Source organism: Lethenteron reissneri, chromosome 31 (assembly GCF_015708825.2).
Source record: "Lethenteron reissneri isolate LAM-NWPU_2019-01 chromosome 31, ASM1570882v1, whole genome shotgun sequence".
Taxonomy (NCBI): Eukaryota; Metazoa; Chordata; class Hyperoartia; order Petromyzontiformes; family Petromyzontidae; genus Lethenteron; species Lethenteron reissneri.
Window position 1 is genome coordinate 10768976 of NC_083809.1, and position 24046 is coordinate 10793021.

Here is a 24046-nt window from a genome sequence, read left to right on the forward strand (position 1 = left end):
GCTGCAAGTATCGGGGCCAGATTACACCTTTTTTTAAATCATTAATCCTAATATGTTAAAATGAAATAAGTAATAGTTCCCATAGATTTTCACAAAATTATGACCTTCAACTATTTTCCAGGTTGCAATCATGTCACTGTGCTGTTTATTAAATATAACTTGGATAACAATACTTATTTGAAAGTCAGATTTGGCCAAAATTTACATTTTAATCTTAAAAATACTCAAGTAAATTTCATATTACAATGAATAAGGTGGATTAGCATGCTCAAGTTAAGCACCAGATAAGTAACTCATTAATTCAGTCAACCAGTGTTCCAAATGTTCTGTAATGACCAACCATAACATTTCTTGAAGTACATTAAGATAAATATACTTTATTTTTCTGTTGATAGGTTGAGAAAAGTTGCAATGTTTCATCTGAACTTCGGGACTTAGCTAAAGTATATACAAATGACCACAAGTGACTCAAATCTACAAACCAATAAATCCTATTTCTGTTATGGCAGTTTACATGTTTTCAGCAAATATGAGAATACACGTGGTGACACAGCGGCCTACTGAATCAGAGGGCTTGACAACATACAAAACAATGCTCCACGCAACCCCTTCTTTCACAACATTCATCTATGAAGTGAGGGTTTGCATAAAATGGTGAACGCTTTTCAAAACCCTGCTTGTGACGAGTGTAAACATACGGTAGTGAAATGCCTTGGCGTATTAAAACAAAAAATGGGGGAAGTCGGTTACAAAGTTTTTAGGATTCATGATTACAATTTAATGTGAGGAAGTAGAAAAGTGGCTAATTTAAACTTTTCCACAAAATCCTTCAGTGTAGTAAAATACATGTGCTCAAAATACTTGCAAATTATTCATTAAATTAAGACTACTCGTCGGCGTAAGACCTACATGACGTGCTCGTGAATACTTGAAAAGGCAAATATGTTACAGTCCCATGGCAACAGTCGTTACACTGATCTTAGACATCCCTCCGTCCTTCACGACCTGAAGGAAGGCATAAAACATCACAAAATGACATTTCCACCCCCCCCCCAACCTTTTTAAAAGTACAACTCATAGATACAAGACATCTGAAAGATTCAATAAAACAGTAGTTTGCGAAACATTTCATTTGATATTTTTTTTTCATTTTTCAAAATCGGTACAAAAATATTAAAGTGACTTGTGTTTTGGAAACAAAAAAATTATTACTTTCATTTATTTACCGTCGGAACATGAACAAGCAGCCCTCTAAAACTGCAGTAATGTTTCGGCTCAACCTAACTTTGCTTCTCGCACTCATAGCTGAATGTAATACTCTATAAATGCTGGTGTTGACAAAGCTCTTGCCTGTGTGGGTGGGAAAGACCCAGAGGGCGTTTCCACATTCTCCTGTGAATTCGCATTCAGACCTCCCAAACTAATCTGGTTTGCATACAAAATAATTACGCCTTATCTTGTCTACCTATTATGTCCGGTGTAAATGATGTAATCCCAGACTTGTCATTTGCGGCCAATTTGTGTTAATCCACAATAAACATTGCACCTTTAGTGAGACTTGAAAAATACATTGAAGAAAAGACATTGGTCAACCAATTGCCCAGATGTATTATTTATTAAAACAAATGCACTATTAACTGAACTTCAGAAAGCATTAGAAAACAATTGTTTAACTAAAGCAGTGCTTTTCATTAAAAAAAAGAATGCTCGTAATTTCTTCATGTGTTCAAACTTGGGATATTCAACCGTTCTCACTAAATCTTTCCAATGTGACAACTGAATTGGCTCCACACGTTTGCTGCTGCAAGATGTGAAATTGTGCAACAGTACAAACATCACCTTCATGTGCACGTTTAACATTGCTGGAAAACACTTCCTGGAGCCGTCTTCTGCAACGTATCTCCCAGTGGCCAAAATCCCAACGAACCCGCACGTATTTTTAATGACGGGATTTTGAAAAAGTTCACACTCATAAAACGTTCTTAATTATATGGAGCCGTTGGCTCAAACAATTAACAGTCTTATAAAACAACGCTTTTTCTTCCTCTCCTTTTGAATCGACCTTGAAAAGTTTCGCTCGCTTGCGACAGAAAGGTCAACTTCCTGCACGAGTCCAATTGCTTGCGGCTCTTCACCGTCGCGCGGGGCATCAGTTGCCGGCCACGGGAGGGGTCTGCGAGATCTTGGAGCTCGTCTTCTGCGCGAGCGCCAGTCCTTTCCCGTGCGGCGCGACGTGCGCCGGCTCGGGCGTGCCGGCCGTGGGCGGCGTGGCCTCGGGCGTGCCTGGGCTCGAGCTTCCGCTGGTCGTGCACCCCGCCTCCGAGCCGTACGAATTTTCCAGCATCTCCTGGATGAGGGGAGGCATGGAGCCCGGAATCTCCATCTTCAGCGTGATCACCCGCTCCGTACCTGCCGGGGCACAAGCGAGAGAGCGGGCGCAACGGGCGGTTCGGATGGATAGCGGGGTGGGGGGGTGGGGGCGATGATGCCTGTGGCGCCGCGGCAACCTTGCGCAGCATGTGGGCATAGGACCACCCCTGTTGTACATAACGACCGTTCCGAGACATCTGCGAGTTGCAGGGTGGGTGTGCCGCTCACCGCTGAATCACAGAACGCCCAAGCGGTTAGCATTCGTTTTATTTAGAGAGGCTTAGTGCAATTGTTTTAAAAGACATTGTACTCACCGCAAAGAACTAACGACACGACCGCACTCTTAACAGCAAACACCAAACTGCCACACGCCCTCCCGCATGGTCCTGTGGGAGCCTCGATATCGATAGTTAATTAATTTTAGTTTTTTTTCTGGGTCATCGCAACAGGTTGACAGCTCACACTTAAGCGGGGCTATGGCATGGCCGACGATGGCAAAATCCTGTGGCCATTTGTATCAAATGCTCAAACTGATATTTCTCTTAGGTTTGACCATTTCAAGATGGCTCACACTTGAACCGTAACTGAAGGAGTGTTTGACACAACACCCCTTCTACGGACCGAACTTCCACCTGTTCAGCCGGTGGTGGCCGTGCCGCTTTGTGACGGCGAGCTCACCCTTGGCACTGATGCCGCGTAGGTCGGTGATCTTCATGAGGAGCTTGGGGAACATGTGTGGCTTGTCGGGTCGCCGCCGGCGCACGTACACCTTCATGGCTTCCAGCAGCGGCTCCTGTAGCCGCTCCACCTTCTCTGGCTCCTCCAGGTCCTGCCGGTCTGCGCGCACAAAAGACAAAGATCCCCCATATAGCATTAACAGACTGTTGGGGCAAGTGCTGTCAGCGAGCACCCATCCAGGCCAGCACGGCACACAAGCGGGTGGGTGGCTAGCACCACGCCCGGGCCGCCTTCGTCTCCCAAGTGGCGATGTTTACACACTTAACCAGGTGCTCATTTGAGGCCGAGACGACCTAGGGGAGGCCCAGGCCCGGTTCAGATATTCGTCACCGATGTTGGCTGTGAGTAGGAATCGAACTCCGGTCGCCTGGTTCATAGCGCAGTCCGCTTACCGCTGCGCCACCCTTTCCCAAGTGCTGTTATCGAGCACCGATTAAGGCTGACATAGCACATGAGTGGGTGGGTGGCCAGCGCCACGTCTCGCCGCCTTTGTCTCCCCAGTGCTGATAATTAATGTGTGCTAGGTGTTCATTTAAGACCCAATCGACCTAGGGAGAGGCCCTGATCCAGTTTCAGATATCTGTCACCGATTTTGGCTGTGAAAGGGAATCAAACTGGGGTCACCGGGTTCATAGGGCAGTGCGCCAACTACGACACTCCCCATGCATGCACATACACTTGCGCACCCATTGAAGCGCGCACACAAAGATCCACCGAATAGCCTTAACGGACTGTTAGGGCAAGTGCTGTTCGCAAGCACCTATGAAGGCCGGCATGGCACACGAGCCAGCACCACGCCCGGTTACCTTTGTATCCCCAGTGGCGATGTTTACACACTGCACCAGGTACTAATTTGAGGCTGAGTCGACCTAGGGGAGGCCCAGGACCGGTTCAAATAATCGGCACTGGTGTTGGTGGCCATGAGCGGGAACGGCTACACTGCACGAGCGGCCACGCTGTGGCCAGGGTCTGCCGGCACCTCCAGAGATGAGGCAGATGGCGGCGAGCAGGCCAGCCTCCGTGTCGTCCACACTCAGGGGCAGCAGCTGGTTGGCAAAGGTGAACACGAGGTCGGTGAGCGGCCCGAAGCCCGCGTTGTGCATCTGCGTGCGGTTAAGCGTCAGGCCGTCTGAGAACGTCATCGTGTCCTGCTCCGGGGTGTAGCGCGTGCAGATCCGCAGGATCTGGGGGGGACGGACGCCAAGACGGAGAGAGACAGACACACTTAGCTGCAGTGTTGCCACTAAAGAACATCCGGGTTTAAAGTACCTCAAGAATCAACGGTTCACGTTGAATCGAATCGGCACATTTCACGGCAGATCCACGTTCGTAAACGGAAGTTCATATTTTCGGCATGAAAATGTGGAAACGCCGATCGGATTGCATGAACTGGAGAGCAGTGAACCGCTGGGAACTCCGACATTTCAATGGAGGCATTGAAGCAACCCACCGCAGAGCAAACTGAAGCCTTCTTCCGGCTAACTTATCTGGGAGCAGACCTAGAAATTGCTCTTCATCCAGACAAAAGCCAGAGAGTGCTGCCACCAAGGCGAAGAGTTTATGAACTTGTCAGGGTCAGCGGCGAGCGTGGCGCTGGCTCGCTGACACAGCTGTGTCCGCAGTTGTGCGCTCACCGCCATGGATTGACACGGCCTGCAAATCCTCAATCTCTTAATCGATTAACAGTTATTTCGGTTCAAAGATACATTGTTGAAAATTCTCCCGTATTCACCTTTCTTGCTGAGCCGGTCTCAATAAACCCATTTTTTAAACGTGCACTTTTGAAAGGTGAATCCTTTGCTGGTTTTTTTTTGTTGAACTCCTCATCCTCGCGCGACCTTTGCTTCCTCAAGTTATAAGCGGAAGGACAAAAAGCACTTGAAGGTAAATCAACCGTAATATGAAGATGAGTAACGAGGGAAAGTATTAACCGGACACTGGTATGGTGAAGGAACCGGCGGCCTCCATCGTTCGTTGGTCCCCCAACCTTTCGACAACGCCCGCCACCCCAGCCGTGTCCGCGACTCGGACGACGTCGATGATTTTAAGCCGCGACTGAAAGCTTAACGTCTTACGCCATCGCCGGGCTCGGTGCAATGTCGTCTATTCATTTACGGAGACTCGACTCTTCACGTGAAGAGCGCTTTGTGATTTTTCAAAGCAAGGTACTCTACATTAATGAAGTAGCCCCTCGTTTAACGTTTTTAATCCGTTCCCCCCAAGACTACTGTGGACCGACATAACTGTTAATCGATTTCACTTATAAGTTGAAAAGTAAACAAAACTCACTGAGTCTGCGAGAGAACTGTTTCCACTGCCAAAACAGAAAAGGTGACAATGTATTTTTTTTATCTAAGTGACTTTACCGAAAGAACCAAAGACAATGTGAACAAAGCCAGTCGAGTTCTAAACGATCATAAATGGGCGTCGCTGATTGGCTGAGGGCATGGCTCAGCCCCACTTACGAGCACTCGGATTGGCCGAAATTGACACCCGCGTTCATAATGTAAAAATCCCGATAGTCAAAATGTTAACGTTAAACGATAACCGAAAAACCGTAAACCAATGTCACTATTAACCGAGGGACTACTGTATGTATTATTATTAACTCTTCAACAGCACAGAAGAATTAATCTAAAACACAGCAATCAATCTTTAGTCATAAATGGTTTATACTTAGTCTGTCGATTTTTTTTTTGGGTGAAAATTTTCACGTGGAATTTCCCAATTTACTCTAATTCTGTATATAGCACGTTAAGACAACGCAATGGAGGAATTCACTTTTTAATAAAAAACATAACGTTCAATAATTGGGCCATTTTGGCCAAAAACGACGTAGGTTAGTATGTCGATTTATTTTGCGTGAGACTTTTAACGTGGAATTTTCCAAATCCCTTCAATATACAGCAGTGTGAGCCTAAGCATAATGGAGGAATTCACTTTAATTGAAAAATAAAGTCAAAAAAATCACCCATATTTAGCCAAAATAAAATAGGTATGTTGATTTTCTTTGGGTGATAAACTGAATGTGGATTTTCCCAATTTTCTTCAAATACATAGCACAGTAAGCCTCAACGCAGTGGTGTATTTTGAGCGCAAAAACGACATTTAGATTCAACTAAAAAATAATTGGTATTTATAGATAAAGATTGTGAAGAGAAGGATGAGTAAAAGAGATCAAATTGAATTTCAAAAAAACATTGCAACGAAATAAAGCAACGGAAATCATAATTTAACAGACTAGTTTGGCTCAACGTGTCATTCAAGGACGAATATGGATGCTATGCCCTAGGCAGAAAGACATCTCTTTAATAAGCAGACAACAAGCAATGCGCTGCAGAGGAGACACATCGTATTGGATAACTGATGATACAGAACACTGCGAGCGCTATTGGAAACTGAAAACTGGGCCGCAGTGCCCATGCGCAGAGTAAATCAGGACACAAGCAACGGTTCAGTGCAATTGAAACCGAGCCGATGTGGAAAACAGAGATGGTGGTGTTTGGCGGTGCGGCAAAGTTGCCTCCACCTTTGTTGTGGCTTTTCTACAACACATATTTCCGAGTTTGCATTCCCACTTTACCTTCCTTCAGTGTTAATAATAATCCGGAGCCACTGACACATCAACTCAACACAGGTCCTCTCGCCCCATAAACACCAGCAGCGTCCAATCTCCCCAAAACGAGTAAGATGAATTGACTGCCAGATCGCTCGATATTTAAAGGCAGACAGATGGGCTGTCAGCCACGCACTGTTTTAAGTTATCCAATCCATCACGGGCGGTGAAGAGATCTCTTTGAGTCAAGGCCAAGGCAAGGTCAGGCCCCTGACAGAATGTTATAGCTAGGCCTCACTTGAAAGCTGCCCTTCAGTGTTTCGCAGCCGCCGCGGCCTTGCGCTACGTTGGAAAAAAAAAAAGCTCATTAAAATTAAGGTCTGTCCGAGGGCGACACACGGACGACAGCCGTGTGGCATTACGGGACTGTCACTCCTCATGCCGAGGGACACAACGAAGGAGCGACCCGTCCGCCGCGGTGATCTGCCTGCCACGACGCACGCGGCTTTGTTGAAGTGCTTGGCGGCGCCGAAACCCCTCGTCGCTTGCCCCTTGTCGTTTTTAATTTAACGTTGATTAAGGTTTTTTTTTTTTATGCGCCTCGAAAAACATTTTAATTGGAAGATTTTGGCGTGAAACGCCGTTCGCAGACATCTCTTCTCCAATTATTTGGATTCGTAAACGAGGAGAAACGGTGGCGTTGAAGCGCTCCGGGCGGTGAACTCGGCAAGACAAACCCCAGAGCACAATTGGCACTGTGACCGCAAAAGAACCTCTCTCCCTCTCTCTCTCGCGGCAGGGTAGGCAATCGTTTGCAGTTCCCCCCTTCCTTCGGATTCCTGCCCCCTTCAGCAAAAAAAAACAAAGCGGGGAAAAAGGGAAAACCGTGCAAAACCAGGAGACACCTACGCCCGCTCCAAACCCACCCCCTGATCTCCCGAGAGAATACGCTCCGGCCAGCTCCACGGAAGTTCTTTGGATGCCACGAGGAGGTACGGGAGATGGACAAAGGTTAAAAGCTCAAGAGGGGGGTTGCAGCTGAAGTCGTGGTTATGTTCTAATGGAGATGATGTCAGTGGGGGTCGAGGCGATGGGCAGCAGGGTTCGAGCATTAAGCTAGCGGAGCTGCCGTGTGTGCGGCCGCCTTGGCTGACGATAATCATGCTTCTCTGCACAATTTTCCGATTTTGGTTACATTTTCCACGTTTCCGGTCCATATTCCACAGCAGGTCGTATACATTGATTAAAACTCAATCCTCTAGGCGCATTAGCACGTTGCATTAACATTATTAGCTTCAGATTTCTGAAAATGTCAACCTGCTCTCGTCTGCCGTTTCATTATTGTTATTTTAATCCAAATTCTCTTTCAATAACTGCTGTAGACATACACACGGACTCGGACACATTGACCACGAGCTTTCTTTTAAAACATTTTCTACAGTATTTATGTGTACGCTAATTTCGTTTTGATAATGTTCACCTTGAGCCTAACTTAATAAACCCTTCTTTATTTATGTTTCTTATATAATTTCCTCAGGTTGTCATGGTGACGATATCATCAGCAACGCCACAGTGGTGAGATGTTAACTATCTCGCCTGGTATAAAGGAGGTCGTGGGTTCAATCCCAACCCTGATGCCTGTGTATTTGAAGTTTGCAATGCTCTCCCCGTGGTCGCGTGGATTTTTCTCCGGGTCCCCCGGTTTTTCCCCCTACATTTAAAAACACGAGTTTAAGAGTATTTGGCTGCTGTAAATATCACACGATAAGCCACTTCGTTTGTGGCCAGGTCTCTGCTGAAAAAGAGCTACATAGCTCAGTGGGCCTTACCTGGTTGAAATAAAACAAATAGTTGTTAACGGTTAGTCAGCAAACACGAGAGAGTGCCGAGTGCAAAACTGCACTGCCGCGGCGGCAGTGCCCGTCACCATCGCCCGTGGCGCTCTCACCAGGATGTCGAGGCAGGCGGCCTTGAGCAGCGTGATCTGGTCAGCGATGGAGAGGTTGACGAACCCGGGCAGGCGCTTGGCGAACTCCACGATCTTGATGATGCACTTGGTGGCCAGCTCACTGAACTTGTCCCACAGGCCCAGGTCCAGCTGCACACGGTGGTCGGCGCTCGAGTTCTGCGGACGCCACGACGTCAGCGGTCAGCGGTCAGCGGGCGACGGGTGGGCGACGACACTCAACCCCCTCGCTCAGCACTCGCGAGAGACTCGGGGAAAGAACCGACTCAAGATTGTCCTTCCCCCCCCCGCGCCGCCGATTAGCATGGTTGGCTACGTACGGTGCAAAAGAAGCTCAACGTACAAGAGGTCATCACGAACAATGCTGTTGATGCCACCAGGCTGTGCCATCGCTTTACTTCTGATATATCACTCGATTGTAATGCATTCGACGTTCAGCCACCCAGGTCTGTCCCACCATCTGCCGACCTCTGGGTGTCACTGCAATGCCGGCCTGGGTAACCTGTCCTCCTCCGTCCTGCATCTGCGTCACGCCCATTGCAACCTCCTCTTCCTAATTTAATCTCCGACACTTGCTTTGCACGTGAACTGCCATGTTGCTTACGGTATCCTGGAGCGATGGAACAATTCATCCCCTGGTGATTCGATGAACTGCCAAGATACGGGGGTTGAGATTTGATTCAAGAATCTTGTTTTTTTTCTGCAATGTTACAAATGCAGCGCCTACTATTTACTATTGGTTACTCTTTGTCTGTTTTACCAGGTAAGGCACATTGAGAAGGTCAATGAAGTGGCTTATCGCGTGGAAATTTATAGCAGCCAAATACTCTAACATGAATGTTGATAAAAAAAAAATGTGGAAGGAAAAACCGGAGGACCCGGGAGAAAAAGCCACGTGACCACGGGGAAAACACACAAACTCCAAATGTACAGGCATCAGGGTCGGGATCAAACTCATGACCTCCGAGGTAGTTAACATCTCATCACCATGGCACCACTTTAGAGCCCACAGGGTGACTTTATCAAGTGCAGATAAAAAAAATCTACTTGATTCTAACACACACGAATGAATGCATCGTAACAGGCATACTATTTTACCATGAAATGCCTAACATCCTCCACCCGCACCAACAACATAAGCTACACATTTCAACTCACAGTTGGTCATTCTGCTTCACCCTTTCCCATCAGTGTACGTCATTCCATTCCGATGACGTAAGTGTATGTCATTGGAACAGAAAGCTGGAGAAAAAGTAAAATAAAAGAACTTCATGGGTATGTCTTCCGACCAAGCGTGAGAGCGTGGGGCACAGTACTGCGCCAGCTATCATAAGAGTGCGGTCGTGTCACTACAGTTCTCTGCGATGAGTACAATGCCATTAAGAAGAAGGGCGCTACTACGCCTCTCAAAATAAAATGAACGCGAATCGCTTGCGCGTTCCAACATTCAGTGGTGAACGGGATCTTCCCTGCAACTTGCAAAAGTCTCGGAAGGCGAAAGGGTTAATGTGCAATTTTTCGGCCTAACGCGGGTGTCCGAGGGGAGCAATATAAACGACACCCTGCCATGCCACCTCCACGGAAGGTCCCCGTGCGCTCGCCGGCATAAGAACAACGCGGACGCCGCGGCTCTCTCGTGAGAAGGACTCAAGATGCTGCCACTAAATGACCTTGTCGATCGCTTTATGCAAAGTGTGGCCTTAATGTACAACACAAAGGCATCGAGCAAAGTCAAACTTCCCCCCCCCCCCCCATGTCCCGACGGCTTCGTTGAAATCAATACGAAAGCAAGGTATTTTTTTACTCGAAACTTTTCCCGATATTTTTTTTTTTCGCCCGTCGCTCCCATCGGGGCTCCTTTTCGCAACGCTCCGCCGAGCGAGGCCGCTGCTAATTCTCTGTTACCGAGGGACACCTCGCGCAAACACTTCGCCCCCACGAAGAGCGAGTTGTCCGAAAAATGGCACCAGCCATTCCAGATAAACGTCAGCCCTGTGAAGCCGCGTCAGAATGTTCAGAGCGATTTCCTTATCGCGATGAAAATGTTGCCAATGCACCCCCCCCCACCCCCCCCCCGTTAAGGCTGCATTACGCGTGGGAGTGCAACACTTTCAGCACAAACTTCAAACGGGTTTATTTGGTTTGTCCCAGGGGCACCGGAGTTGTTCCTCAATAAAAATAGGAGACACATCCTCCGTGTGCCAGCCCTTGGGGGGGTGGGGGCGGGGGGGGGTCGTCGCATCTGTCGCTCCGCGTTTATTACTTGCCTCGGAAAATAGGCCGAAAAAAAACGTGAATCTCTGGAAAGCGGGACTGCCGAAGCGTACTCGCCACAGAGAGATAAAGCACTCCGCAAAAAAATGTGACCTGTCGCGCCTCTTGAAAATGACACCGTGCGTGTACAACGAATTTAGATTCGCTCGTAGAATCGCAGGATCATGAGAGTTGGCGCCCGCTTGCCAAGGCCTTCATCCAGCAGTGGAGTGGCCATGGCTGACGATGATGATTTATGATGCGACAGGCTGCGATCGAAACCACTACCTTTAATTTTCAAACGGCGATTTTTTTCCCCCTTATTTTATATAAACATCAACCGTGACTGATTGAATTTCAGAGCGTTAGAGCTTTTAAAAGCTTTCTCTGCTTTTGAGACGCACGCCACAACAATGCCACCACTTAAAGTGCTGCATCTTCCACAAAGCCCCAGAGGTGCCTCCGTGAAGTCTCACCAGCAACTCCCGATGTATTAACTCTGTCCTCTTGGGCGGACGAACACTCCACGCTGGCTGGCTGTCTGGCGGCGGTGGCCATCCCTTGTTTGTGCACTCGCACGTCCGCGCGCAGAGAAAACAACCTCGGCACCGGCGCGCACCCGGACACGGAATCCCTTCGGCCGGCCACCTGGCAGCGTGGGGCGTCTGTCGTGCGCTCGCGCGCGGTACGAATGCGCCGTGTGTGCTCTTGCGCAGTTGGAGGCAGTCGTCCTCCAACAACAACGGAGGGCGGAGGAGCGACGCTCACAACAACGAGCGGAGCGCCGGGTGCCTAAAGCACAGCAAGTTGGCACAGTAGGGGGCACAGGTGGTGCATCAGCCACTCATCTCGGTCATCTCAGTCAGTCGACCCGTGGCAACTGGGTCTGCCCCGTGACCTCCTGCCGGCAGGCGTTCGACACTTTGCGTGGCCTCAAGGTGCACATAGCCTGGCACAAGCGTCATGGTGACGTCACCACCACTTAGTGGCGAATGGCGGTTGTTGTTGTTGTGTGTGATGTACGTGGGTACATGGGTGGGGGGGGGCGTAGCGGTTAGCGCTACACTGCGTTATGAAGCCGGCAACCCGGGTTTCGATTCCCGCTCACGGCCAACACCAGTCACGATTATCTGAACCGGTCCTGGGAATAACCCTAGGTAAACTCAGCCTGAAATTAGTACCCGGTGCTGTGTGTAAATATCGCCACTGGGGAGACAAAGGTGGTCGGGCATGGTGCCAGCCACCCACCCCCTCGTGTACCGTGCCGGCCTTCATAGATGCTCTCTAACCAGCCCTTGCTACAACAGTCTGTTAAAGCTATAGCGAAGATTTTGTCTTTGCTGTATGTAGTGCACGCCGTGTGAGCGTGATGTGTGCAAGTGGTGCGGGTGTCTGGTTGCGCGTCCTGCACGTGGCGACCGGTGTGCGTGCTGCACACAATGCACGTCCGTCGCTAGCGGCTGCTCCCCCGCCTCCCCACTCACTCTCTCCCCACCTACGGCCGCCAGCTCCCGCGTTTGCCACTGCGATCCGGTGACCTTTTCAAAGCCACGGGATTGGGAGACGGAGCACTCGGCGTCGCGTGGACGTGCGCGACGGCGCCGCGACCTGCGAGGAAATGTCAAGGAGGGCAGCTGCCGCCGGCTATCGCCCGTTCGCCCGAGATCGACGGTGACGGCGCTGCCGCGACCGCGGCCAGAGACGCGCAGGCAGCTGGCGCCACAGACCGGCTCCGCGCAGTCATCATCATTCTTGTTATTGTTCGCGAGACGATTCACGCGACCGATTCGCGTGCGTTCCGTTTGGGAAAACGCACGGCCGCAAGTGCTGCTCGTCGCGAATCGCGATTACAACACAGCCACGCGCACCGGTGCGCGTGGCATTTGCCCTTCGGCAGCGATCGTCCCCGCAGAAATGAGCCTGCAGCTACATCGCCCTGAGCGCAGCCGGCCTCGTCGCATCTGAGACGCGAGGGTCTGAGCTTGGCGAGTACTCGGGTGGGAGACCGCCTGGCAATACAGCAGCTTCGGTTGCAAGGTGGCCAGGCGATGGTAGTAGAGCGATGGATTTTTTTAATCTATCCGTGCGGAGCTTTTAGCATTCCTGCCTTTTCTCACGATTGAATGCAATTTGGCGAAACACTCCGCGAGCATGTAAGCGGGACTCTGACGTAAAAAAAAAAAAATCTCTCGAGACTTGGCGGTGCTTTGCTGCGTAAATATCCGGCATCGTAGTCAGCACTTGGGAGGAAGGCCCGGGACGCGGCACACGCGGCTAATGCGCCAGGGTGCTCGTGCAAGCGCAACCAAGGCCTGCCGCTCACATTACGAGCACAGAGCCGCAATGGCTCCTCATCTCTCTATTTTAAGAACCGACAGAGATAAATCAAAATCACGAGCGGAGAAATGACAAGCGGGGCCTGTGAAAACGAGCAGACCTTCCCTTTGTTATACGAGCACGCCAAACAACTCTTTGCTCGGGGATGCTGCAATCCCGGAAATTTTACAAGCCACCATCCCCCCCCCTCTCAATTTATGGAAATAAATGACGCTATAAATGTTAAAAGGCCTGTCTAGAATCCCTTGTGTACCTCGGAATGCGCCGTGGTGCAGTAAACGTCGGGCTTTGAAAAAAGCGCTCAGAGGAATTGTGATTCACATGTCACCAGGTCAGCGCCAGGCTCGCACGCGACCCGCGGCCGCCACCGACCCTCGGCATTTATAGCCGCGGAGGCCAGACACCCAGACAATGGGCGGCTTCAAGGGCACTGGTCCGGCGCTTCAAACGGCGTCGGCTGTATGTAGGTCAGAAGGCCCAATCAATACGAAATGACAGTTCAAAGGAAGCGCTGGCATTTATACTTTAAAGATTCCCATTGATGGAGCAAATTTTAGAGGACATGAGAGCACTTTTAATATCACTCTTTGACAATTAATTTAATCTTGAAGTGTGTGTGTTTTTTTTTTCTCTCCTTGGAGTGAAATCTTTCGGCTGACTTTCAAATACGAATCGCTCGCCTGCTCGCCTCTGGGTGGAAAGGGCCCAGAGTGCACGGCCGATGATCCCCTCTGTGGCCATCGCGAGGGGACAAGCTCGCGCCGTTTACACTGCTTATGTTACGCGGTTTACGTTGAGTGAGTTTTTTTTCTACAGGACGAAAACCGGAGAACCTGGAGGGAACCCATACAGAAGAGGAGGAGAACATACAAACTTCACACAGAAAGGTGCCGCGGTGGCGAGATGTTCACTACCTCGCCTGGTATGCAAGAGGTCGTGGGTTTGATCCCAACCCCGACACCTGTATATGTGGAGTTTGCATGTTCTCCCCGTGGTCGTGCAGATTTTCTTCGGGTCCTCTGGTTTTTTCCCTTTCAGATTTAGAAACATGCTTTTGGAGAATTTGCCTACTATACATTTCCACGCGATAAGGCAATTTGTTGAACTGTCATTTGTGTCCAGGTCGCTTCTGAAAAAGAGATATGTAGCTCAGTGGACCTTACCTGGGAAAATAAAAATGTTCAACTTCTATTAAGTGGTTAAATTTCGATTTTAAGCTTTCGTGACTGCAGGGATTCATATTCTTAGTTCTTTCTGTAAAGTCACGTAGAAGAGAAATAATGAAACGTCGTGAGAATTTTATTGTTTTATTTTTATTATTTAATTATTTCCCTTCTACGTGACTTTACTGAAAGAACCAAGAATATCTATAAAGTGCTCAATAAAACACAACCGTGGAATGTTAGCATGGTGTTCGCAACCCCATGTATTACAGACAAAGGGTGGGGAGGCTGCTGGGGACTTGCAATCCAGAGGTTGCCGGATCAATCTCCCATGCCTCTGTGCACCCAGCAGGGAGGAGCAGGGGGTGGGGTGCACACGGGCACATCAGCGCATAGTGGGGTAAAGTGTGGGTAGTCCCAACCCTTCCATGACGGTTTGGCCAGTGTCGAAGAGTAGGCCAAATACCCTCTTGAGGAGCTCCTCCATTGGAGGCTCTTCTCCCGGCGGTTGCGTGTTCAGGGCCGCAGGATCACCGTGTGCACGGCCGCAGGATCAGTGGCGAGGTGGCGCTGCCGACGCACGCCATTGTGGTTTTCGCCGCAGGCGACGAGCGAGCGCCGGATGATTGAGGGGGGAGCTCCTGACCCACCCCCCCCGGAAGATGCCGCGCATCCGTCATGCGCACGGTTAACGAGCAACCCCCGCCCACCCCCGTCGGCCATGATCCTGCGTTGGGCGAAGGCCGTGGATGTCGAGACCAGGGCGCTGGCGGATGCGCTCGGCATTGGTGACCGTTGCTTGCGGGCAGCGGTAACGTCGTGCCGGGCGCACGTGCTCCAGGCCAGCAGCCGCTGCTGCACAATCGCGGAGGGTGGCTGGTGGATCTGCAGCTGTATCTTTGCCGCTCTCCGTTCGTGACGCGTAGCCGGCGAAGGGCCGTCGCGCCAAACGTGCGACCTACTTGCGATAGCGTTCGCATGAACCGCTCTTGCTGCTGCCAGACTCCGGCGTCTCGAGTGATTTGTTTGATCACGGTAGGGGGGGGGGGCCACGGGGGGCGGCGTCATTCCTGAGAAGGTCGCAGTCCACTTCGAATGTCGACCGCCAACTGAAATGCGCAATTACTACAACTACGCTGATTTACCGATGAAAGCCTCACCAAGCCTCCGATTAGCAGGGCTGGCTACATATGGGTGCGAAAGGAGCTCGACTTACGTACAAGGACTCGTTGTTGTCAGGGAGGGCCCTAGCGGGTTTTCGCAGCAGGGGGCGATGTTGCTGCTGTGTTGTAATCCCAATTGAATCACTTGCAGTGCAATCTTCCGGCATTGGGGATGTTCTTAGTCAACACCGGTTAAGTTGCGTGGGGTATTTTCTTTTTAGCTATGAGATGAAACCGAAGAACCCGGAGGAAACCCACACAGAGCAGTAGGAGAATACACAAACTCCACACAAACTCCACGCAGAAAGGCGCGCTCAACACGAAGTGAACCGGGGCGCTCCTTGCCGTGAGGCACCAGTGCTACCTCCTGCGCCACGCTGCCGCTATGACTGGCGAGCAGTTCAGGTTTCACATCTGCATTCTGCTCACCTGCTTTCTGTCACGACTAATTACCATTACAACTAACTTTGGTGCCACACCGACGAGATACAAATCCTGAGCCACGAAGTTGATACTTTACTGTAACACGCGCAGAAACCTGCGGCCAATGGATTTACTTCATTGGCCTTTTGCACCAGAGCGACGCGGACGCACGACGTTGACACGGGGGGGGGGGGGGAGAGGCTCGCAAGCCAGCAGTGGAGGCAAGGCCGCTGGACGCCACGCGCTCCGTCGCTCCGCCGCAAGTGGCGGGGCCACCGCTGACCCCAGCGCAGGTCACCCACACGGACGCTAGTGCCAGCCAGAGCCATCCCCTGCGGCGAATCGGGGCGAACGCCCCGGGCCCCGAGCTTTGGGTGGGCCTCCGCGCTTCGACGTCACCGGTGTCAGATGTCAAAGTTCCGTTTTAGTTTGAAGGTGTCGGGGGGGGGCGCACATTGTGTGCGAGTTGTCCCGGGCCCCACACTCGCCACCCCCACCCCCTATGGACGGCCCTGGCTACTCAAAAGAAACACGTGAATAAATAAACTTGAAATAAGCGTATTCCGCTATTATATACTCGCTCAAGGCGGAAGCGCAGTATGTCCAGCAGCGAAATGCCAAGTCTGCTGGCCACGACGTTTGGACGTGTTATTCTGACTCAATATAATTCTCGCTGCAGACAAGTGCCCTATTTTTTTTCCCCATCAAATGACAATTCACATCCCAGATTGGAATTCATCAGCAGGGAGGGGCGGCTTCTAGAACGAGCATCAAGTCGACGCGGCGCACGACCCAAGAGCGGCGCCGTGGCTCACGCACAGGGGCCAAGCGCCACCCTGGCACCCGTCGCGAAGACGTCTCCGCCCACCGCCCACGCGCATCACTCAAGGGAGGAGGCGCTGCCCGAGCGGTCGTACCCGGCCACAGCAGGCACAGGCGCGCCGAGGGCACGGACATTACGCTCTCCAGAACACCCCTCTCGCGATAATAATGCCTGATCCGTATCTACAGCAAAACCTGGGGTCTGAAGCATGTGGCAATAAATCAACCCGAACGCAGCCGAGTCGAGCGACAGCACCGGGGGAACGGTGACCGCATCACTCGCCACGCCGCGGCCTCACTCGCGCGCACGCGCACCGCGGCGCCTGCCGGGCACACGCGCGGACCTCTCGGTCCCCGGCGCACACGTCGCCAGACTCACCATGGTGTACTTCCCCAGCTGGTAGAGCGACGGGAAGGTCTCCTGGTGCGCCTTGTGGACCTTCTCGATGAGGACTTCCATCTCGGCCGGCATGGCCAGGGTCTCCGAGGGCTCCTGCTTGGCCACATCCTTCTTCTTCTTGTTCCGGTCGTTCCGCACGGCTGCCGGGAGGAAGACAGAGGGGCGTCATTCATCGCGATAGAATGTCGTCGACTCGTCCTACGATTCGCTCGTGTGAAACGTAGGATGAGGCACGAGTTAAATATACGGCTGAGCCCCGCGGCCTCGGCCCCCGAGGCTGATCGCTGAGGTCCGGGCCCCCGTGAGTCACTGCTGAGTGGCGTCGTGGAGATAAAAGGGAGTTCAAAACTATCGCGGTGGCGAGGAAACCGATAAAATGCGTTTCTTTGTTTTTGCTTGAAATGCTATCTCCTACAGGGCCCTCTGCGAAGCGGTAAAACGGCATCGGCACAATTATGGAAAAGTCACTTCCCGTCGTATCCTTGCACGGTGAGAGCCAACGACGCTCGTTTATAAACACGCAAGATTCCATCGCTGTCACTGCGAGCATTTACCACACGGCCTGCTGGCCAAACCCATAAAACTGCACTGGATATCTTAAACCTCGGACCATTCACCGCATCTCGTTTCTGGGTGCTCTGGCTTGTCATACCCAGTGCTTTCGCAGTTTAATGTGCAACGCACATAAAAAATGTGAAATATAAGCGTCATGCGTCTGCAGTTTGCTCTCGTGGAACACAAGCGAGGCTCCCTGCTGCATGATCCAGTTAAACCCCGTTTAGTTGGTTTTTGAATCCCTCTCCAGATGCTGTTTAATGTAGAAACGCAGCCACCGACACGACTGGCCCACATTGCTCGCCGCAGGAACATTCGCGGCCTCGTCTTTATCAAGTGGGAAATCCTTCACATTTCAATCTACAAATAATCCCCACGTGGATAATTGCACGTCAACACATACCCCCCCCCCCCTGTATTTATAGACCGGCAGAACAGGACGGGCACCGAGCGCGGCGCCTTGCGCCGACGCGTGTGGGCTTGTTGCGGAGGGGGGCGGCAGCGCCACGGGGGTTGCGTCCTGCACGGGTCAGCGGGGCGAATAACCGACGGCGGCGACGGCGACGCCGAGCGCCAAAGCGTCCGGCAGAAACCTTTCCCCCCATCCCCCCCGCTCTGTGTGTGGTCAGCGGAGTTCATTCCATGACTGCACCCGCTGGGAGTCGAGGCCGCACCTGCCCCGCGATAGCTGCACCCGGGGGACACGGGCTGAGAAGACGACGCGCTGCGGACGGGGGACTCGGTAATCGGCCGGGAAAACCCTGAACCTTTGCTGTGACGAACCCGCACGTCCGTCCGGAATCGCGCGGCCTACGCGGCTCCGCCTGGGAGAAACTCCACTCGAACCCGGCCAGAGATTCAGCCGTGGTTTAAACCGATTCCCAAGACCGGCGGGATTCATTTTGTCAGTAAACATCCGATAGCTTGACAACTCAAGGGGGCGACACATGGAGCACACGTCGGAATTCCCCACCTACTTACAATTTCCACGATAGTGCTTGGATGGGTGACCACCACAGCAGGTGTTAAAGGCCGCTGCGGGGCTACGTTGTTCTCAGCGGAGGGCAGTGCCGCAAAAATCCATCGTTGTACCTCGATGCTCTGACATCTACGCCCCTTCGCCTTCATCTACCCAGCCTGATTAGGGTGGCAGAGTACGGCCAGATAACCCCTTGTGTCCCCCGCGCGGCGTGGAAAGGCACCCCATCCAGCAGGCTTGCTCATACGCTAAGCAACGCTCCTCCGCGGACTTACACTCCTTGGACATGCCGACCTCGAAGCACTTCTGCAGGCGGCAGTACTGGCAGCGGTTGCGCGTCACCTTGTTGATCACGCAGCCCTTGTCGCGAGGGCAGGTGTACACCATGTTCTTCTGGATGCTGCGTCGGAAGAAGCCCTGCGGGGGGGGGGGGGGGGGGGAGGGCGGGAGGGCGAGGTGGGGGACCCCACGGGGGGACACGGCAGCACGCGCGCCAAGGTCAGGCTGAGCTGACGACGCTGACGCCACCGCCGACGTCGCCGCCGGCCCGGTTGCCCGATTTATTTGGGGCGATGGGTGATTTGGCGTCCCTGGCGGTAGCGCGTTCGCCGCCCGTTCGCGTTGCGGAGGTTCGCGGGTTCGGCGGCCGACCCCGGTTCATCCCGGGTGTAGCGCCGCAAACAGCGCGCGTGGTCCGTCCGCAACGCATTTGGGGAGTTTAAAAATCCTGTGACGGTGTCCGAGGACGAGTCGGCTTCACGTGCCGGCGTCGCGCTCCAAAATCTCGAGATTAACGAAAAATCGTTCACGAATGTATGAATCTGGTAAAGCCCCACTGCGACACCGCCCCCTGTTGGTGAACTATATCCGTCTGTCAACCACAGCGGCCTTCCTGAGAGCCTTTGTGCTGTAAGAATGATGCGAATACCAACTACACCGACGACGATTCTTGTCATTACTGCCTCTAAATGCCCCCTCCCCCACCAGGATGGGGGTCGCGATCCGGCCCGGCAGGAGGTGAGCAGCGCCCCCCCCAGCACCCCCCCCCCCAGCACCCCCCCCCGTATTGTTAAGGCGCCAACGCTGGTGCTGCTGGAGGAGCGCAATTGCGTGGTTGGCGCGGCACCAGCGTCTCCCCCCCCCCCCCCTCGACTCCCACCGGATCAGCGCGGGGAGGCAGGAAGGCATTCTCACTCTCGAAAACAGAATTACATAACGCGACACGGTGCGTTCGTGCCATCACAACGAGGGGGGGGGGGGGTGGGGGGGAAGTGAAAGTTTTTTTTGTTTCGCTGTCAGTCATCGGCCTGAGAACTCGGCGTAATGCGGCGTCAGAAAGCTCGGCTCGGCCGAGCGTTCAACCTCAAAAGAGAACGAGCGGCTTCGACGCTCACCTGTGGCTCGCCGATCGGCACGCAACGGGGTTTCCGCGAGCTAAATAAATAAACGAGCGAGCGAGCGTGCGTTCGCGCTCCCGAGCGCGATTGACGCCCGTTGTCGTTTGTTGTGTTGGGAGCCTTGGCGTTAAATCCTAGGAATCCTGGTAGGAAAGGGATGGGCGTGAGCTGGCACGACTATAAATAACGTTTATGGACCAGAAGTGCAGATTTACGGCATCTTTTCAGTGCGCTTTCCCGCAGGTTAACCGTTTCCTTCCTAAAGCATGGCCACAGCACAATCCCATTTCGTTCAAAACAGAGGCAGCTAGAGGTGGCTGGGGGCGCAGGCAAAGGGACGGTCGTGAGGCAAGCGCTGACGCACAACGACAGCGGCGCACTCAAGCAGCCGCAAAGCAGCTCGGCACACTCGGGCGTGGCACGCATTAGGGTGGCGCACGCGGCGGTGGCGCACGCGGCGGTGGCACATGCGGGGGTGGTACACACAGGGCTGGCACGCATTAGGGTGGCACACGCGGCGGTGGCACACCCGGGCGTGGCACGCATTAGGGTGGCGCACGCAGCGGTGGCGCACGCGGTGTCTCAACACACGAGATACATGCAATCGTTCAATTAACATTACGGCAGCAAACGTCTTCATTTCCATCCGCCTACAACCAACTCTTTCTCCCTACAAAACCAGTCACGCCCACCGCATCCCCCCCAGCAGCCAGAGCCGCCCGCACGCGCCGTACGGGCGAGCCACGAGACGGGCGCCCCACGGTACCTTGCATCCCTCGCATGAGCTCACGCCGTAGTGGTAGCCCGACGACTTGTCCTGGCACACGAAGCACGGCTTGTAGACGCGCGGGGGCGGCAGCGGCGACGGGGGGCTCGGGATGATCTCCTCCGAGCCGCTGCTCTGGCTTTCCACGGCTGCAAGGTAGTGGGGGTGGGGGGGGCACAGAGGCACGGAGTGGGGGCGACGGGGCATCAGCGCTCGCTCCGACCGGGATTTGTGCAGTGGTGGCAGGGCAACCATCGACAGACCGGGCCACAGAACGGAGATCGGCAGATGGACAGACAGTCAAATATACGCACGGGCAGCCCATCCACAACAGACAGAGAGACAAATCGAGATGCAGGCCAGGATGAAGGCAAACAACAGACATGTACATATGCAGGCAAACAAATACAACGACAGACAGATTTATTAAGGAGGGGCGAGACGACTAACAGACGGACAGGCAGACAAACAAACTGACACCCAAATATACAAACACACATGCGCACACGGAGCCTGCAAACAAACATGCGTATAAACAGCCGTATCTAGGGCAAACACAACATCCATTATTTGGGCAGAACAATGAGAGCACGCGAACTGGTGCCAGCCACGATTCACTGACATCTCCCGAGAGCCCTCCTGCCCCCCCCCCCCCCCCGCCGACCACAGGCCTCTTCTCCCTCGTGGTGGAAGAATTTTATTTTCATACAAATAATTCCAAAAATTACGACGCTTTGTGTTGCGATTTTAATTATCTCCGACTGCCCGCCAGCACAGTGACAACCGCACGAATAAACGCGTTCGGCGGCGGAACCCACCTCCTCGCGTAGCTGCCAAATCTAGCGGTTTAATTATTTGGCCAACGCGGGTCTCGCGCGCTGTGCCACCGAGGTGAGATCTCACCGTCGCTCGACGGGAGCCGAACCTATGCCAATGCCCGGCCACGCAGAGCGAAGGTTCGTGCGGGAGGTGGAGCAGCGCGCGTGGCTATCGAGTAGTGCGCGGCTGGCGAAGGCAGCCACAAAGAGGGGGTTCGGGGGAAATTGGGACAGGAGGCCCCACTTGGTTCCTCGCCGCCAGGGCCCGTGACAAGCGTGCCACTTAGGCCACTCGGGCGAAAGGCGGCGCATAGGCGTCGGGGGGGGGGGGGTGAAAGGGGGCACCGCACGGGGTTAAAAACACCATCGCGGTGTGCCAGCTGCGGGAATTCACAGCTCGCTCCGCTGCGGCAGATTCGGCGGTTCTGTTGATGCCGCGATCGAGACTTTGATGTGAGACTAAAGGACATAAAAGGGCTCGTATAACACACTTGGGCACGCTCGATCAATAGTCGTTCCTTGTGAATAAATACAACTGCCACATCGATGCTATTGCAGCTCCAAAATAACTTGTTTTTTGTGCAAATGGCGGAAACAATGATTCCGATTCTGACGGCGTTATAACAGCAAAGCAATTGTGCTGGGATCTGCGTTGTACGAGATTCTGCTTACAACAACGCCCGATATATATATATATTTTTTTAAAGCTTCGGTTTGATTGAAAATGTACAAAACATCCTGAAATGGCTCGTGCTTACGTTTGGCACCGCGACTATGAGCTTCCCCATTGAATGGGCAAGGAAGCCGCTGCACGCTGCGAAAATAAACAAATGGATTACTGCCCCCACCGAGCCGCAAACCCATCGCCACAAACTACAACACCCACAATGCACCTGCTCACACAGGAACCCCCAACAACAGAGGCACGCTATTTTAATTTTGGAAACTCTGGCTCGATAATCCGGCAAATATTTTCCGCTGTGTATAATAATATTATTATTATTCAAAGAGAGTCTATTCTTGTTATGAATAATGAACATCTTTCACTGCTTGGCTCCATTGTCGTCATCGCTGCCTGCGTGGGGGATAGGACGGTGGGCCCTCTGTGCCCAGCAAACGTCAGCCTTGCGCATGAAGCGGCGCTGAAAGATTTCGTCTCCGGGCTACGGCTGCCCGGAGACCGGGTGTGGGCAACATTTCATCGGCCCCCCGCCAGTGCAAGATGCTCCCAGCGGCACTCAGGGAGGGGGCCGTGGCACGGACGTTGAGACGTGGCGGCCGTGGTGAGGGCCTCCCTAACACCCGGATTGCGGGCACGCTCCACGTGTCCGCGGCAGTCGCGAGCCCGAGGCGCTAATCTGGCGATGACCAACCCCCGCCCTTTTCCCCACGTTGAAGGTGCAGAGACTGATTTGCGGGGTTGCAACGCGTGTCGTTTTTGCTCAATGTCCAAACGCTTCGCGCTCCACGTGCCGGCAGCTGAAGAAGAAGCGTCGAACGTCGTGCCGAACAACGCGCAGAGCCACCGGAATCAACCTACGCAGAGGAGGCTAATTCTCACAGAGTGGTTTGTATTCTATTCTTGCGCGTGAAGGCAGGAATATGTTCAGCCGCTAAACGCCAATTTCGAGGTCTTCCAGCGACAGACGAGAGGGCTTCTGGAGAGAGTTTGTGTAGTTGTGATGCTCCTCCTCCTCCTCCGCTGAAGGAGCGTAGACTACAGTGGTTTACTACGCGGTCCCTACTTTGGGTTGCAAGGCCACATTGGCTTGTGTCTTTACTTTCCATTGGAGACAGTGCTCCTACATTCTGATATGAATTTAGAGGCATGTGTTAATCCACTGCTGGATGAAGGTCTCCTCATGCCGTGTCAGTCACGAAGGTGAACGTGCAGGACCGGTTCCGCTCCCACTTGCTACCCACAGCTGGGAATCGAACTCAGGTGACCGTGTTTGTAGCGGAGTGCCTCCGTCCCACCGCTCCGCCTCTTATAGCCATGGCAGATCTACGAACTCGGTCTTAATTGTTGCCACGTCTGGATGGCAGGCATGGACAGTTCTCCATGGAATTCTCACAGAAAACAGTGGTCAATGGAAGCCACTTCCCCTGGATCCCACATGCATCATCATCAAACTAAACTATTAAGCTATCTTTAATTTTACTAAATAAGGCCCGCCGAGCTATATAGCTCTTTTTCAGAAACCACCAGGCTACAAATAATAGCCCGGCGAGGTGGCTTATCACGTGGAAATTTCTAGCAGCCGAATACTCTAAACACACGTGGAGGGAAAAACAGGAGGACCCGGAGAAAACTCCACGTGACCGAGAACATCCAAACTC

At 52.7% G+C, this 24046-nt stretch overlaps 1 protein-coding gene across 4 annotated transcripts in view; it reads right to left on the reverse strand.

Annotated features, from left to right (window-relative positions):
• Window positions 1–35: 35 nt before the first annotated feature.
• LOC133349782 (retinoic acid receptor beta-like) overlaps window positions 36–24046 on the reverse strand; it is a 181978-nt gene continuing 157967 nt past the window's right edge. For all 4 annotated transcript variants that reach the window (XM_061563521.1, XM_061563520.1, XM_061563522.1 and 1 more), the window contains 7 exons: window positions 20889–21037; window positions 19001–19142; window positions 17171–17331; window positions 8613–8789; window positions 4088–4292; window positions 3049–3207; window positions 36–2409 (listed from right to left, as the gene is read on the reverse strand). In XM_061563521.1, the coding sequence (XP_061419505.1) occupies window positions 2150–2409; window positions 3049–3207; window positions 4088–4292; window positions 8613–8789; window positions 17171–17331; window positions 19001–19142; window positions 20889–21037 (1253 nt within the window). In that variant the 3' untranslated portion in view covers window positions 36–2149. The remainder of the gene's footprint in view (window positions 2410–3048; window positions 3208–4087; window positions 4293–8612; window positions 8790–17170; window positions 17332–19000; window positions 19143–20888; window positions 21038–24046) is intronic.